Source organism: Orcinus orca, chromosome 9, assembly GCF_937001465.1.
Source record: "Orcinus orca chromosome 9, mOrcOrc1.1, whole genome shotgun sequence".
In the NCBI taxonomy this organism is placed as follows: domain Eukaryota; kingdom Metazoa; phylum Chordata; class Mammalia; order Artiodactyla; family Delphinidae; genus Orcinus; species Orcinus orca.
Window position 1 is genome coordinate 61,007,833 of NC_064567.1, and position 15,304 is coordinate 61,023,136.

The 15,304-nt window shown below is 35.1% G+C and overlaps 1 protein-coding gene across 8 annotated transcripts in view; it reads left to right on the forward strand.

Annotated features, from left to right (window-relative positions):
* Window positions 1–11,319, forward strand: part of MIOS (meiosis regulator for oocyte development) — a 119,359-nt gene extending 108,040 nt beyond the window's left edge. For 4 of the 8 annotated variants that reach the window (XM_049714816.1, XM_033420604.2, XM_033420605.2 and 1 more), the window contains one exon: window positions 1,122–6,696. In XM_049714816.1, coding sequence (XP_049570773.1) covers window positions 1,122–1,218 — 97 coding nt within the window. In that variant the 3' untranslated portion in view covers window positions 1,219–6,696. Of the gene's footprint in view, window positions 1–1,121; window positions 7,154–7,917; window positions 7,969–9,244 lie in introns of those variants that run through there. The other 4 variants (XR_007479221.1, XR_007479224.1, XR_007479222.1 and 1 more) reach the window with 4 other exon arrangements.
* The last annotated feature ends 3,985 nt before the right edge of the window (window positions 11,320–15,304 follow it).

Genomic DNA, 15,304 nt, shown 5'->3' on the forward strand with positions numbered 1-15,304 from the left:
TAATTCTTTTAGCTGCATTGGGTCTTGTTGCTGTGCGCGGGCTTTCTCTAGTTGCAGCGAGCGGGGGCTACTCTTCGTTGCAATGCAGGGGCTTCTCATTGCAGTGGCTCCTCTTGTTGCGGTGCGCAGGCTCTAGGGCGTGAAGGCTTCAGTAGTTGTGGCACGCGGGCTCAGTAGTTGTGGCTCGCGAGCTCAAGAGCGCAGGCTCAGTAGTTGTGGCGCACGACTTAGTTGCTCCGCGGCATGTGGGATCTTCCCGGATCAGGGCTCAAACCTGTGTCCCCTGCATTGGCAGGTGGATTCTTAACCCCTGCGCCACCAGGGAAGTCCGCATTCTTTCTTTAATAGGCTTGGAGTTAGAGGAGATAAAGCAGATAACCTTTTAAATAGTTCAGATTTATACAGCCAAAGGATGAATTTCTTTTATACTGTCACTTAAGTTAACAAAGGTGGTGTGAACATTTCTATCACTAGCCTATGTAATCTTAAACTATAAAATTAATACTTGTATAAGAAATTGTTTAAATATTATGTATGGGTTAAATATTTGAAAAGCATTATTTAACTTTACTTGAGGAAAGGATATATTTGCAGTTTTTTACGACTGACTGAATATCCTATCATATATAATATATAGTATGTAACTGAATTCAATGATAGAATACATGTCAAACTCCTATATTAGTTATCTCATAAATAAGTTTGCTATGTAGTAAGTATGCACTTCATACAGTGGAGACTCAAGACCATATTTAACTTTACTTTGAGTAGTATCAGTGGCCCTGTACTCTTCAGTGCTATACCTTTTACACCCAGTTTGTCACATTGGCTTTAATTTAAACTCTGAGCACATCCCTGTCACATTCATAACTGTAAATGAGATAGCTTATTATATATTTAGAAAGTAATGCTGTTCATTTTTCAGTAACTTGCTCCCCATGTTCAGGCTAGCACTCATTTCTAGTTTAATGCTTTTAATGCTTTTTGTCTTTGGGTTTTAATTCCTGTAATTTTCAAATGCCATTTGAAAAATTGCATTATAGATATCGATAGGTATATAGATAAATGTATGTATGTATGTGTAATTTAGATGTTTAACTGTGACTTGGCCTATTTTTCAGGGATCATGCCGAGTGTCCTGTGTCTGCATGCACGTGTAAATGTATGCAGTTGGATACAACAGGGAATCTGGTACCTGCAGAGACTGTCCAGCCATAAAATGTTATCCCCTAAAGAGGAACCTTCAAGTGTGGAGCTTTCTGATAGATGTCCTTCATAGCTCAGAAACATACCTCAGAACAAGTCACTCATGACTTCCCTGTAATGGGAAAATAAATCATTCTATCAAATCACCAATTTGATGTTTGAATGATTTTGATGTACTTCACAGAGACAAATGCTGCTGAAATGAACAGAGTGTGGGCATGAATTCTGTTCAGTAGGTTGGAAAAGTTCATTTTGGAAAGAACTTTTTAGGGTTTTGTTGAAATTATGAACACTGTGCAAACAGAGTTTCTGGAGTGACCAAGAACAGACCTTGAAACCATACTTTTTATGTTGCAATTGGTTATCTTTCAGTAAAATCTGTACACTTTTAAAATAGAATAATATGCCCAATTCAGTGATTCAGACAGTAGTTTAAGCTTACTCATGCTTAGATTCCTTCCAGATTAAATTTAAATTGTGGATTTTTACTTTTAGAATTAGAAAGCCCCCTACCCTACACTGGAGAATTATTTATCAAGGTATGATTGATATATATATTTTTAAGGAGTCTCTTCTCTCATACACTTTCATTTTAAGATAAGAAATCTTTTGGCACAGACATTTATTGTCTTCCAAAGAAAAGTCAAAATTAAGAATGTATCTTACAACTTTTTCTCTTCTGAGGAGAAAAATATGCACCATTTCAAGGAAACGTATAAAATTTTCCTTTTCAACCTTTTGCTTTCCAATGTCCTTATTTGTCTTCAAAGATTTCTGTCCCTGTTAATTTATCATCTTATGCTCATCATCTGGAAGCATTTGGCTGAATACAAAGTGTATACAAGTCTATATGTGACCAACCATTCAGCATAATCTACGTCACTATGTCCTACTGTCGGATTCCCTCTTGCAGAATATCCTGTTTTTTCTAAGGTAGACTTTGAGATGTTGGGGAAACCAGAGTCACTTTGGAGATAATTTCACCTTTAATGTAAGTTTCTTAAAGTAAGTATATTTGGTCCAATTTAGGGACTTTATTTTCAAATTTTATTTTTTCCCTTTTCACAGCTAGATAGTTGGAAGAGAAATACAAAGGATTTGTAGCATCATCTGACATATGCAGAGGACTGAACTGAATTTCATAGTTGAAGTTGTACTTATAGAAAAATAAAAAGTAAGCCTAAAAATTATCTTACAGATTTTGAAGAAAGAAATATCTTAAACAAGAATTTTAGAAGCTTTCACGTTAGGAATTTTACCTGGTAAAACTAAGATCTGTTAGATTAATTTGAGGTATGACTTAAATCCTGAACAAAGGTGGATTAAATTTATTTTTTACTTTGAGATCTATTACAAAAGTCTCTTTTCTAGGAAAACATTGCATATCTACTCTAAACATCTCATCTAGATGACAATCTTTTGTTTAAAAGAAAGAACTGGGAATAGTTACAATCTTTTTTTTTTTTTTAAACAAAGATTGTTATTAAGGGGACTTTTTCCAGTCTTCTAAGTAAATCTTACTGATTTCATTTTACTAAAACATAACCTTTACCTTTAAAGTTGCTTCAGTTGAAGTGTTTCTTTCAAATTTGCTCTGTCCAAAATATGAAAAGTCAGCTTTAGTGTCAAACTGTTATATACATTTTCATTTCTCCTTAGCTAAAGTAAGGTAAATTTTTGAATTGATGTTTAGAATAGGGTTATATCTAAAATACTTATAATTTTTGGAAGTACAATATAAGACATAAGCATAAAGTCTATTATATAATCTGCTTGTAATCACAGGATGACATTTTTAAGAATAACTTTATGCCTGTGTCAGCCTTCTAATATTTTCTGTGAAACCCAAATATTCATATAAGATGTCTATTATGCTTGTTTTGCATTTTATTGTATGTGGAACATGAAAATAGACTAATTTTTTCATTTTTATTACTTGGTCACTAATATTTGGGTTTATAAACTCAACGAGATATTTTACCTAAACATGTTCAATAGAAGTGTTTAATAAAAGTGTTTTATTATTTTTTTAAATTGAATAAAAATGGATTGAAGTCGACATGTCTAATCTAGAAATTATCTATGACCACTCTGCAAATAATCCAATAAAATAATAAAATAGTAGTTATTTTGATGGCAAATTTGATTCTTAGTCTTAGAAGTAACTTTTTTATAGACTCTGTTTTTCAGCTTTCCAGAATGGTTATTATTCATTAAAATGGTATATTTAAAAAGTATCTTTCCATTGTCAGTGCTACACCCAGTAAGTATTAGAGTGAGAAACAAATAGTCCTGCATTTAATTGCATGGCTGGATGTAATTTCAGTCACTCATTTGACTGCAGATATTCAAAGTATGGGTTTTGAAATTTAAATTATAATCCTAGTCCCAGTATCTTGGCCAAGTGGCTTGACCTTTTTGAGCTTCAATTTCCTAATATGTTAAAAGGTATAGAAATTCCTACCTCATAGGGTGATTGGGCATGTTAGGTGATGAAATAAACATGAAGTGTTATATCCGTCGCATAATGCTCTGTAAAAGGTAGTGCTTAACAGTCATTGTTACCTAATCTTTATTGGTTACTCATGTGTCAGCACTTTTTAATTGAATATGGTATAATTTAAACAAAGTATGTACATTTACATTTGTCTCAGTAGTGAAAATTTCCCAAGAGCTTGTTTTTCCAAATCTGGATAAATTATGGCATTTTCTTTTGAGATAGAACTTAGCTACTTTTGTTTATCCTGTATTTAGAATATTACTTTCTGCTGTATGAAGAAGTCCTCTGAACAACCACCTAGGATTTTAATGTGATACAAGAGTGAACCCAGGGATGAAAATTAAAATTTTGGTAAATCTGGACCGTTGACCAGTAACCATTGAAAACTTGAACTTTTCATATCTATATTCAACTCTTAAGTCCTGGCCTTCATAGGAGAAAATATCCAGTATTTTCCCAGTAAAATCCTTCCTTTTCTGCCATTCTGTTACACTTGATGTTCATTTAAGTAAAAATGTTGGGAGGATGGTGATAATAAAAAAGGAAGTACACTGTGAGGTTTGTTCTCGTTCGGGATAGCTGTAGTTAAGACAAGTGGGCACTAAGTAGTTGTACACGTCTAACATCTGCTCAGAGGTGTCAGAGAGAGGGGAGAGGCATTTTAGGTGTTAGTTCAACATCCTTGTATAGAGGGCCTGTGACCCCCATGGCCATGGCAGAGATGGGGCTAGCTGGACAACTGCTCATCTAGCCACTACTCTCCCATTACATCATCTGCCTATTCTTCCCTCCTACTTGAAAATTTTGTAGGTTTCTTTACTGATTTTAGAAAGCACTTTATGAAAATATTAATCTTTATAAAGTATTAATTTTTTACTAGAGTATATAGACAGAAGGAAAGTTCCCGAAATGTTTTTAAAAGATAGTGTAATCCAGGTATCAGATTAACATAGGTTGCCAAAACAAAGAACTGATTTCATTTAGGAATATTCATGATAAATTCATAAGTAAAGTCAATATCTAATCCAACAGTATATTACTGAGAACAGTAGTTACTGTTGGTGCTTATTATTTGCCAGGTACCATGCACATTATCCTGTTTAATCCTCACTGTAGCCCTGTGAGGCAGATACACTATTACTGCTCCCATTCTACACATGAGGCAATTAAGGCATAGGGACATTAGGTCACTTGTCCTAGGTTATACAGCTAATAAATAGCAGAGCCAACCTAGACTCCAGTAGTCTGACTTCCCAATCTGTACTTTTAATTACTGTTTTATACTTCCACGTCCTACTTTATGGACTGTGTATAGGAGAATAATTCACTATGACAATTGAGGGTTTATTATATTTAGTATTAATACACCAAAAGAGAAAAAACATGTCAGTGGCTCTTTGGATGTAAAAAGCAGTTGATAAAATCCAAAAATTGATTCCTGATTTGTTCTTTAGATTTAGTTTTTATCATGAAAAGGAAATGTTTTTCTTCATTTTTTTTCCCCTTCTTTTTTACTGTCTGTCTCAAACAGCCAGCATCAACGCAGTGGGGAAATAATAGGAATAAAACAAGGATCAAGTGGTTACCGTTGGTTCTGCACATAGCAGTGCAGAAGAGGGAAGTGGAGGGAGGCACACCCTTGCTTCTCTTCCAAGTCTTTAAAGTTTGGTATGGCAAAAATACCATAAAGAGTTAAAAGGCAAGCAAACTGGTAAGCTACAACATGCATACAAATTTAATACCCTTAATTCACAAAGACGTTCTGAAACCCATAAGGAAAAGACACAACCAATGGATAATATTGATCAAGGACTTGTACAGCCAAAATAAAATGGCCAACAAACATAAATAAATGTTAAATTGGTAATAAAGTAATGCTGATTAAAACGACAGCAGGATACTGTTCACTTGCCTGTGTAAATTAAAAGGAATAATATGTATTTTCATGGATATGGGAAAGGAACATTCTCAAATAACAACTTGTGAGAGTGTGTTATTAGTACAAGTGTTCCTGAGGACAGTGAGTAATATGTATCAAAAGCCTTAAAAAGCTTCATACCCTTTGACATAGTATATTGGAAATATTTTCTGAGGGATTAATTGGATAAGTACACAAAGGTGTATGTTTCTATGAAATGGTTATCACAGTATTTTTTATAATAACTTGGAAGCCTAAATGTTCAATAATAAGAGTAAAGAAATTGTCACATACATACAATGGAATACTAACTATTCAAATAGTATGGGTATTTTTATTGACAAAGGACGATTCATGATATATTTATAAATGGAGGGAAAGGCAAGTTATAGGATAGTATATATAGAATATATTTGTATGGAACACTATTGGAGAATATAAAATTTTAACAGTGGCCATCTTTCAAGAATAGAATTTTTTTTAAAATTTTATTTATTTATTTATTTATGGCTGTGTTGGGTCTTCGTTTCTGTGCGAGGGCTTTCTCTAGTTGCAGCAAGTGGGGGCCACTCTTAATCGCGGTGCGCGGGCCTCTCACTATCACGGCCTCTCTTGTTGCGGAGCACAGGCTCCAGACGCGCAGGCTCAGTAATTGTGGCTCACGGGCCTAGTTGCTCCACGGCATGTGGGATCTTCCCAGACCAGGTCTCAAACCCGTGTCCCCTGCATTGGCAGGCAGATTCTCAACCACTGCGCCACCAGGGAAGCCCAAGAATAGAATTTTAAGTGGCATTTTTCTTATCTGCATCTTCTAGTTTTTCTACAATAATGATGAATGTATAAATAAATGAATATGCATATCACACACACGTTAGTGGCTTTTATAAAAGTTACCCATGACCTGTTATCTTGTTCTTACCATAATGAACAATCAAATTATTATGAGGTGAAGAAACTTGCTATAAGGTATTATGAAAATTATTACTGAGATTTAATTATTTGGAAAGCATTTTTCTAGATTTCATATTCTACAGTAATATATAAGAATAATAAACAGATGTGGTTCTTTCTCTTAATTGTCTCTTTTGTCATATTTGGAAACAGTGCATTTTGTTCTCCATTTAACACATTGGGAAATGGATCTATAAAATAGTTCTGATATTCCTGAGGTAGTATTACATAATTAATGACTTTGTTTCAATCTTCTCTCTCCTAGATGTTCCTCAGGATATTTTCTGACTCCTCTGTTTTGGCTCTGGGCCTGTGGCAGGACACCTGTCCTCTGTGTTTAGAATTTAGTTAATTATTGTCCAATGCAGTGTAGAGTGCATTTTACTCAACTCATTTCCAATAATTTAACAAGCTACTTATGTTTAAGTGATGAATTCTGAACATGCCTGCATGTCCATGCTTCCATCAAAGAACCAAGCATTAGCGTGCCTACATGCGCCAGACATTTAAGGTTATGATTTCAAAGGATTGATGGCACCATCTTTACCTTGGAGGAGCTGTAATATCTAATGGAAGAGGTAGACATGAGCATTGTTTTCAGATTCAAATTCACTCAGATTAATATTTATAATTGCTGGAAAGAGTATCATTATAGCATCTTGTCTCTTTCTGCAGCCAAAAAAAAAGTCAGTTTATTTTATTTAATTTTCTAATTTTGGACTTTCAAAAATTATTTTCTAATTAGAAATAATTTGAGGAAGTAGAGGTTGCCCATTACATTTTTCAGAAGTGTAATTTTCTAACAACATTGTAAAGCAACTGTACTCCAATAAAAATTAATTAAAAAAATGTAATTTTCTTACTGATCTACTATTAATAATACAATGTTTTGAAAGGCTTTGCTAAGAAGGTAACTTTAGGATTAAAGGATAATTTATGTAATGTCAGAAATAGCAGCAATAATAGTAATTCAGTGCATACAATCCTTTCACCATTCAGTTTATGAAAAGCATGTTGCCTTAATTTCATAACTGGAAATTAAGATATAGGAATCTAATTAGTTGGGCTCTTAAAATATAAAGACAAGAGCAGTCTGGAAGAGCATTTGAAGGGATTAATGTATCATAAACTTCAAACAGGCATTTTCGTAAGAAATCATGCAAATGATTTGATCTTACATCTTTTAACTTAAAGAATATTAACTCCACTTATATGTATACATACGTATGTACATGGGGAGGGAGGGTGAGCCAGGGTGTGGGGGACGTGTATGCAAGAAAGCCTGGAGTTTGAAAGAGCAAATGTCAAAATTCATGTTTGTCCACATTTTATTATATTGCAGCCATATACTTTGCTGGTGACAGTTCAAGAAGTTGCCACTGCCAGACATGTGGTAGGTAAAACGAAATATCCTTTTAGCATCCAGTAATCTGATAGCTGATTATAGTAAAAATTTGAATGGCACAAAGTTCCTGTGCTACATATATCAGTTATGTCAAAGAAAAAGTACTTTCCCCAGTAATTTGGAAATTTGTATTATTCATTAAGCAGGTATACTTAATATTTGTACAACTATGTGTGTGTGGCTTTATGGCACATAAATGTTCTCCAAATAGATGAAGATGTATAATTTATGGAGCAAAATACTCAGCAGCTTGATAAATGTGGGGAAGTTAATACGTTTTCTCATCTTAAATCTGACTTCCTTCCATTCCTCAAAAATAGAATGTAGGATCAGTTGTGACTCTTAGGACGAATGCACCAGTTTTTAAAGATAGATAGATTTCTGAAATACATTAAATTCTTTCTGGAAAAGTGAGTGTAACTCTAAGTGAATGGTAAGATACGGCTGGCTTCCAGAAGAGAATACTCCTCCAGTCCAGGAACATTATTTTCCACTGGAAGCATTAAACAAATTGGAGGGCTTCCCTGGTGGCGCAGTGGTTGGGAGTCCGCCTGCTGATGCGGGGGATGTGGGTTCGTGCCCCGGTCCAGGAGGATCCCGCGTGCCGCGGAGCGGCTGGGCCCGTGGGCCATGGCCGCTGGGCCTGCGCGTCCAGAGCCTGTGCTCCGTGACAGGAGAGGCCACAACGGTGAGAGGCCCACGTACCGCAAAAAAAAAAAAAAAAATTGGAGATAAGCTGGGGCAGATTCTCAAGGTCATTTCTTTTGGTAACATTGTTCACCTAATTTGGTGAACAAAAAATTTTTTAAGTATTTCATTAAATTCTGTTATCTCTACAGAAAATGTATGAATTATAGAATATATCTGTTCCTTCTAGGGATCTGAGAAATTAAAAATGTATATTGTCCTGGCTGCTGATAAAACATATCCTATGGGGGGAAAATGAACCAAAAAGTTATTCAGTACCTTTCCTGGTTTGCCTCTTTTGCTTCTCAGTTCTTTAAGAGTTCACTCCCAATATGTGGAATTCTACTGATTTCTAAATAACTTCAAATATCTTATGTTAAGTTTTGAGGAGTATATATTTTCTCAAGCACAGACATCTGAGCAGAATGAGAATGGATTCTCATAGAACAAAATTGCCAAGCGTACGTGAGGGAACTGTAGGGAAAAAGAGCATAATTGTAATTTTCAGAGAAGCTTAAAAATAGCTCTACCGTTATTATGCACGAGGCCTGACAATTGATATTTCTCATTTTGACAGCATTCACCTACAGTACCCCATCAGCAACTGAACACTTTCATCTCTGGGATAAATGATTAATGAGTTGTCTATCATTTCCACTCCTTTTGTACCAAGTGGTAGAGGCTTCAGTTGATCATATTGCAGCCATCAGCATCATTACTGAAATTGATTCTGCCATGGGAGGGTTATGCTAGGACAATAGATTAGCATTTAAATAAACGAACTAATTTATGGCATTAAAAATTACATAAACTAATCCCTCTGAGTCACTCTGTCGCACCTGGTAAGGTTGTTTTGTTTTGTTTTTGCTGATTAGCTACCATCATAAAACCTTAGGTTGAGGAAAGAAGGATGGAAGGCACAGAAGTTGAGTTGTTCTTGTTTTGAGTACAACCCTCTAAGATTTCCAAACTTCCCACTCTCTTTATTAATCACTGTCATGTATATGAAATACATTTATGAAATTACACAACTTGCATGCAATGATGAACAGTAAACTTGCCAAATCATTGCCTTTAGAGAAAAAGTAAAGGGGTAAACACATTTTTGAAAGGCCAGAATTAGTCCAGAAAGGAAAGTAGTTGGAGGATTGAGATTGACAAATGATACTCAGATACAGTGAAATGAAACTTTTCTAATTTTTCAGCAAGCAGATGCGAGAATGAGGAGATAAGAACATCACAATTTAGATGTCTTGGTGATGTGGGCTGCATTTCTAAAACAGATGGTGGAGAATGAGGGTCGGCATAGGCCTAGAAAAAAGTGATAGATTGTAGTTTTGGTAAAGTGTTATACTCAAGGAAAATAACTGGAACTTAGAACTTCTATTTTAGCATCTCTTTCTCCTCCTGGGATAACTGCCTGAGAGTTGTCAATATTACTGAACTTAAACTTCCCCTCAGTTACTTTTGTGTTCCAGCATATGACTTTTTTGTCCATTCCTCTTATATTTTCCCATTTTTTCCTGTCTGCTCTCTTCTGAATTTCATGAGACCAACTGTTTAATCTACTTCTGAATTAAGACAACTACCTGAAATTATATTGGTCAAAGTGCATGTGCATTTTCTTCAGAGCTGAGACTGGTTGTACAGTGAAATGGAGCCATCGTAGGTTTTTCTCAGTCCAGCTGCTTCTGCCCTATATTGATTAAGATTCTTTCCAGATTCTAATAGTGAGGCTGTGGGTGATGGCATTGTTAGTTTTCATCTTTTTTCTGGTATGTGTATATTTTAAGAAGCTAGAAGAGGCAGCTTTGAGTACTGCTAAGTAGAGGACATGTTTACCCAACAGTGATATAAATAACTGAGACTTGTATTCTGGAAAGTGGGCAGAATATGATTTCAGTAAGAGGGAACATTGTTGTGATATGGGAAAAACCAAACCAAACCAAACCAAACAAAACAAAACATGGGAACGTGAATTCTACAAGTGGCCCAATAACAAACTTCCTTTATATGTTAAAATTCCCCAATGACAAATGACTCTTTTCAGTCACAGTGAGATGAACAGGTTAGGCTAAGATGTGCTCGATCTGGAGATGAGCGAGTGACTATGCCCTTCTTTACCCTCGACACAAGTTGCTACTCAATTACGCTCTTTTTCTCAGAACCTTTTCCGCATTGTATTGGAGGCAGCAACTACCAACTAGTCAGCATTCACCTGTTTGCCATTTTTAGCCCTAAAATTTGGTATGCCCTGACCATTTTTTACTAAAATGCGTGGGGGTTAAAACTCTAACAATTCATGATTTTAAGTATTTCATGAGTCATTTTTGTCTGTATACTGAGTCTATCTAAGTAGAAATTACCTATTTCCTAGTTGTAATATATGGTATATATAATTGTAGTATGTTGTTACAATTATATATATAATACATAAATATAATACATTGTATATAAATAATATTGTATAAATGTTGTACAGTGTTTGTTATACAATATTATTTTGCGATGTATATTGTAATATGCTGTAATATATTCAAGCCTTATTTGAATAAAACTCTTATTTGCATGCCCACATGCTTATGAATGGAAATTAATAAATTTGTTTCCTAGTAACAGCAGTTTCCGTAGCCAATAAACACTTAAATATTTCTCATCAGTGCTCTAGAAGTTCTTTACTAAATAAAGCAATCTTTTTAATTTTCATCAAATAGTTTTTCTGTTTTAGCATACATCCTTTATTGAAATCTTAAAGTCTGTAATCTTCATTATATAACGTTCAGGCTATATAAGTGAGGTAACCACTTTCCTCTCTGCTGGAAGGGGGAGTGTTTTCCTGTGCCACTGTGTAATTTGCTTTGTAACAATTATTGCTATTTGTAACCAGATCTTGTGATCACAAGACACACACATGTAGCTGAATTTAGAATCTGTTGAGAACACAGAAGGCAGCATGACTGTTTCTAAATGTCATTGATTTAATGATTTTAACTCAAAAAATTTTAAAGTTCAAATGCATCAATCCAAATAATTCATTTCTGAAATTTTTGTTGTATAAATCCCTCAGTGTTCTGTTGCTGCAAATGGCTCTCTTTATGCATTACTTTACTTACCCAAATCTCTGCAGTTTCCTAACCTCATTTCCAGTGAGACAGTTTATCAGACTACTTATCTCTAGATTCTATTTTAAAAATGATAGAAGCCAAATGTCATGGATTCCAGACTTTGTAGGGAGTCATACCTAGAAGCATATTGTAGGGGGTCATACCTAGAAGCATATTGTGCTTATAATCCTTTCTATCCCTTTGATTAAGGAATCATAGATGTATACGTAACTGGTGTCTTTTACCAATTATTGTAGATGAAATTTACAAATTTTTATTTGCCCCCCGCCCTTTTTTTAGGCCTATTTTTTCTTTAAATAAGCACTGCAAGAATCAACCTCAAATCACAGATTAAACAAAGAAGTATTATTTTTGTTTAAGTTACCTTAGGTATAGTGGAGTTTTTTTTTAACATCTTTATTGGAGTATAATTGATTTACAATGGTGTTTTAGTTTCTGCTTTATAACAAAGTGAATCAACTATACAAATACATATATTCCCATATCTCCTCCCTCTTGCGTCTCCCTCCCACCCTCCTAATCCCACCCCTCTAGGTGGTCACAAAGCACCGAGCTGATCTCCCTGTGCTATGCGGCTGCTCCCCGCTAGCTATCTGTTTTACATTTGGTAGTGTACATAAATCCATGCCACACTCTCACTTCATGCCAGCTTACCCTTCCCCCTCCCCATGTCCTCAAGTCCATTCTCTATATCTGCATCTTTATTCCTGTCCTGCCTCTACGTTCTTCAGAACCTTTTTTTTTTTTTTTAGATTTCATATATATGTGTTAGCATATGATATTTTTTCTCTCTTTCTGACTTCACTCTGTATGACAGACTCTAGGTCCATCCATCTCACTACAAATAACTCAATTGCATTTCTTTTAATGGCTGAGTAATATTCCATTGTATATATGTGCCACATCTTCTTTATCCATTCATCTGTTGATGGACACTTAGGTTGCTTCCATATCTTGGCTATTGTAAATAGAGCTGCAGTGAACATTGTGGTACATGTCTGTTTTGGAATTATGGTTTTCTCAGCGTATATGCCCAGTAGTGGGATTGCTGGGTCATATGGTAGTTCTATTTTTAGTTTTTAAAGGAACCTCCATACTGTTCTGCATAGTGGTTGTATCAATTTACATAGCCACCAACAGTGCAAGAGGGTTCCCTTTGCTCCAACCCTCTCCAGCATTTAATGTTTGTAGATTTTTTTGATGATGGCCATTGTGACTGGTGTGAGGTGATACCTCATTGTAGTTTTGTTTGTATTTCTCTAATGATTAGTGATGTTGAGCATTCTTTCATGTGTTTATTGGCAATCTGTATATCTTCTTTGGAGAAATGTCTATTTAGATCTTCCACCCATTTTTGGATTGGGTTGTTTGTTTTTTTGCTATTGAGCAGCATGAGCTGCTTGTAAGTTTTGGAGATTAATCCTTTTAATTGCTTTGACAATTAAATCTTTTAATTGTCAGTTGCTTTATTTGAAAATACTTTTTCCCATTCTGAGGGTTGTCTTTTCATCTTATTTATGGTTTCCTTTGCTGTGCAAAAGCTTTTAAGTTTCATTAGGTCCCATTTGTTTATTTTTCCATTATTTATTCCATTTCTCTAGGAGGTAGGTCAAAAAGGATCTTGCTGTGATTTATGTCATAGTGTTATGCTTTTGTTTTCCTCTAAGAGTTTTATAGTGTCTGGCCTTACATTTAGGTCTTTGATCCATTTTGAGTTTATTTTTGTGTATGGTGTTAGGGAGGGTTCTAATTTCATTCTTTTACATGTAGCAGTCCAGTTTTCCCAGCACCACTTTTTCAATAGGCTGTCTTTTCTCCACTGTGTATTTTTGCCTCCTTTATCAAAGATAAGGTGACCGTATGTGCGTGGGTTTATCTTTGGGCTTTCTATCCTTTTCCATTGATCTATATTTCTATTTTTGTGCCAGTACCGTACTGTCTTGATTACTGTCACTTTGTAGTATAGTCTGAAGTCAGGGAGCCTGATTCCTCCAGGTCTGTTTTTCTTTCTCAAGATTGCTTTGGCAATTCGGGGTCTTTTGTGTTTCCATACAAACTGTGAAATTTTTTGTTCTAGTTCTGTGAAAAATGCCATTGGTAGTTTGATAGGGATTGCACTGAATCTGTAGATTGCTTTGGGTAGTAGAGTCATTTTCACAATGTTGATTCTTCCAATCCAAGAACATGGTATATCTCTCCATCTGTTTATATCATCTTTAATTTCTTTCATCACTGTCTTCTAGTTTTCTGCATACAGGTCTTTTGTCTCCTTAGGTAGGTTTATTCCTAGGCATTTTATTCTTTTTGTTGCAATGGTAAATGGGAGTGTTTCCTTAATTTCCCTTTCAGGTTTTTCTACATTAGTGTATAGGAATGCAAGAGATTTCTGTGCATTAATTTTGTATCCTGCTACTTTACCAAATTCATTGATTAGCTCTAGTAGTTTTCTGGTAGCATCTTTAGGATTCTCTATGTATAGTATCATGTCATCTGCAAACAGTGACTGCTTTACTTCTTCTTTTCTGATTTGGTTTCCTTTTATTTCTTTTTCATCTCTGTTTGCTGTGGCTAAAACTTCGAAAACTATGTTGAAAAATAGTGGTGAGAGTGGGCAACCTTGTCTTGTTCCTGATCTTAGAGGAAATGGTTTCAGTTTTTCACCGTTGGGAACGATATTGGCTGTGGGTTTGTCATATATGGCCTTCATTATGTTGAGGTAAGTTCCCTCTATGCCTGCTTTCTGGAGGGTTTTTATCATGAATGGGTGTTGAAAGATTTTTCTGCATCTATTGAGATGATCATATGGTTTTTCTCCTTCAGTTTGTTAATATGGTTTATCACATTGATTGATTTGCATATATTGAAGAATCCTTGCATTCCTGGGATACACCCTACTTGATCCTGGTGTATGATCCTTTTAATGTGCTGTTGGATTCGGTTTGCTAGTATTTTGTTGAGGATTATTGCATCTATGTTCATCAGTTTTCTTTCTTTGTGACATCTTTGTCTGGTTTTGGTAGCAGGGTGTTGGCCTCGTTAAATGAGTTTGGGAGTGTTCCTCCCTCTGCTGTATTTTGGAAGAGTTTGGGAAGGATAGGTGTTAACTCTTCTATAAATGTTTGATAGAATTTGCCTGTGAAGCCATATGGTCCTGGACTTTTGTTTGTTGGAATGTTTTTAATCACATTTTCAATTTCAGTGCTTGTGATTGGTCTGTTCATATTTTCTATTTCTTCCTGGTTCAGTCTCGGAAGGTTGTGCATTTCTAAGAATTTGTCCATTTCTTCCAGGTTGTCCATTTTATTGGTATATAGTTGCTTGTAGTAATCTCTCATGATCCTTTGTATTTCTGCAGTGTCAGTTGTTACTTGTCCTTTTTCATTTCTAATTCTATTGATTTGAATCTTCTCCTTTTTTCTTCGTGTGTCTGACTGTAGGTTTATCAATTTAGCTGGTACTAAAAGTACCAGCTTTTAGTTTTATTTATCTTTGCTATTGTTTCCTTCATTTCT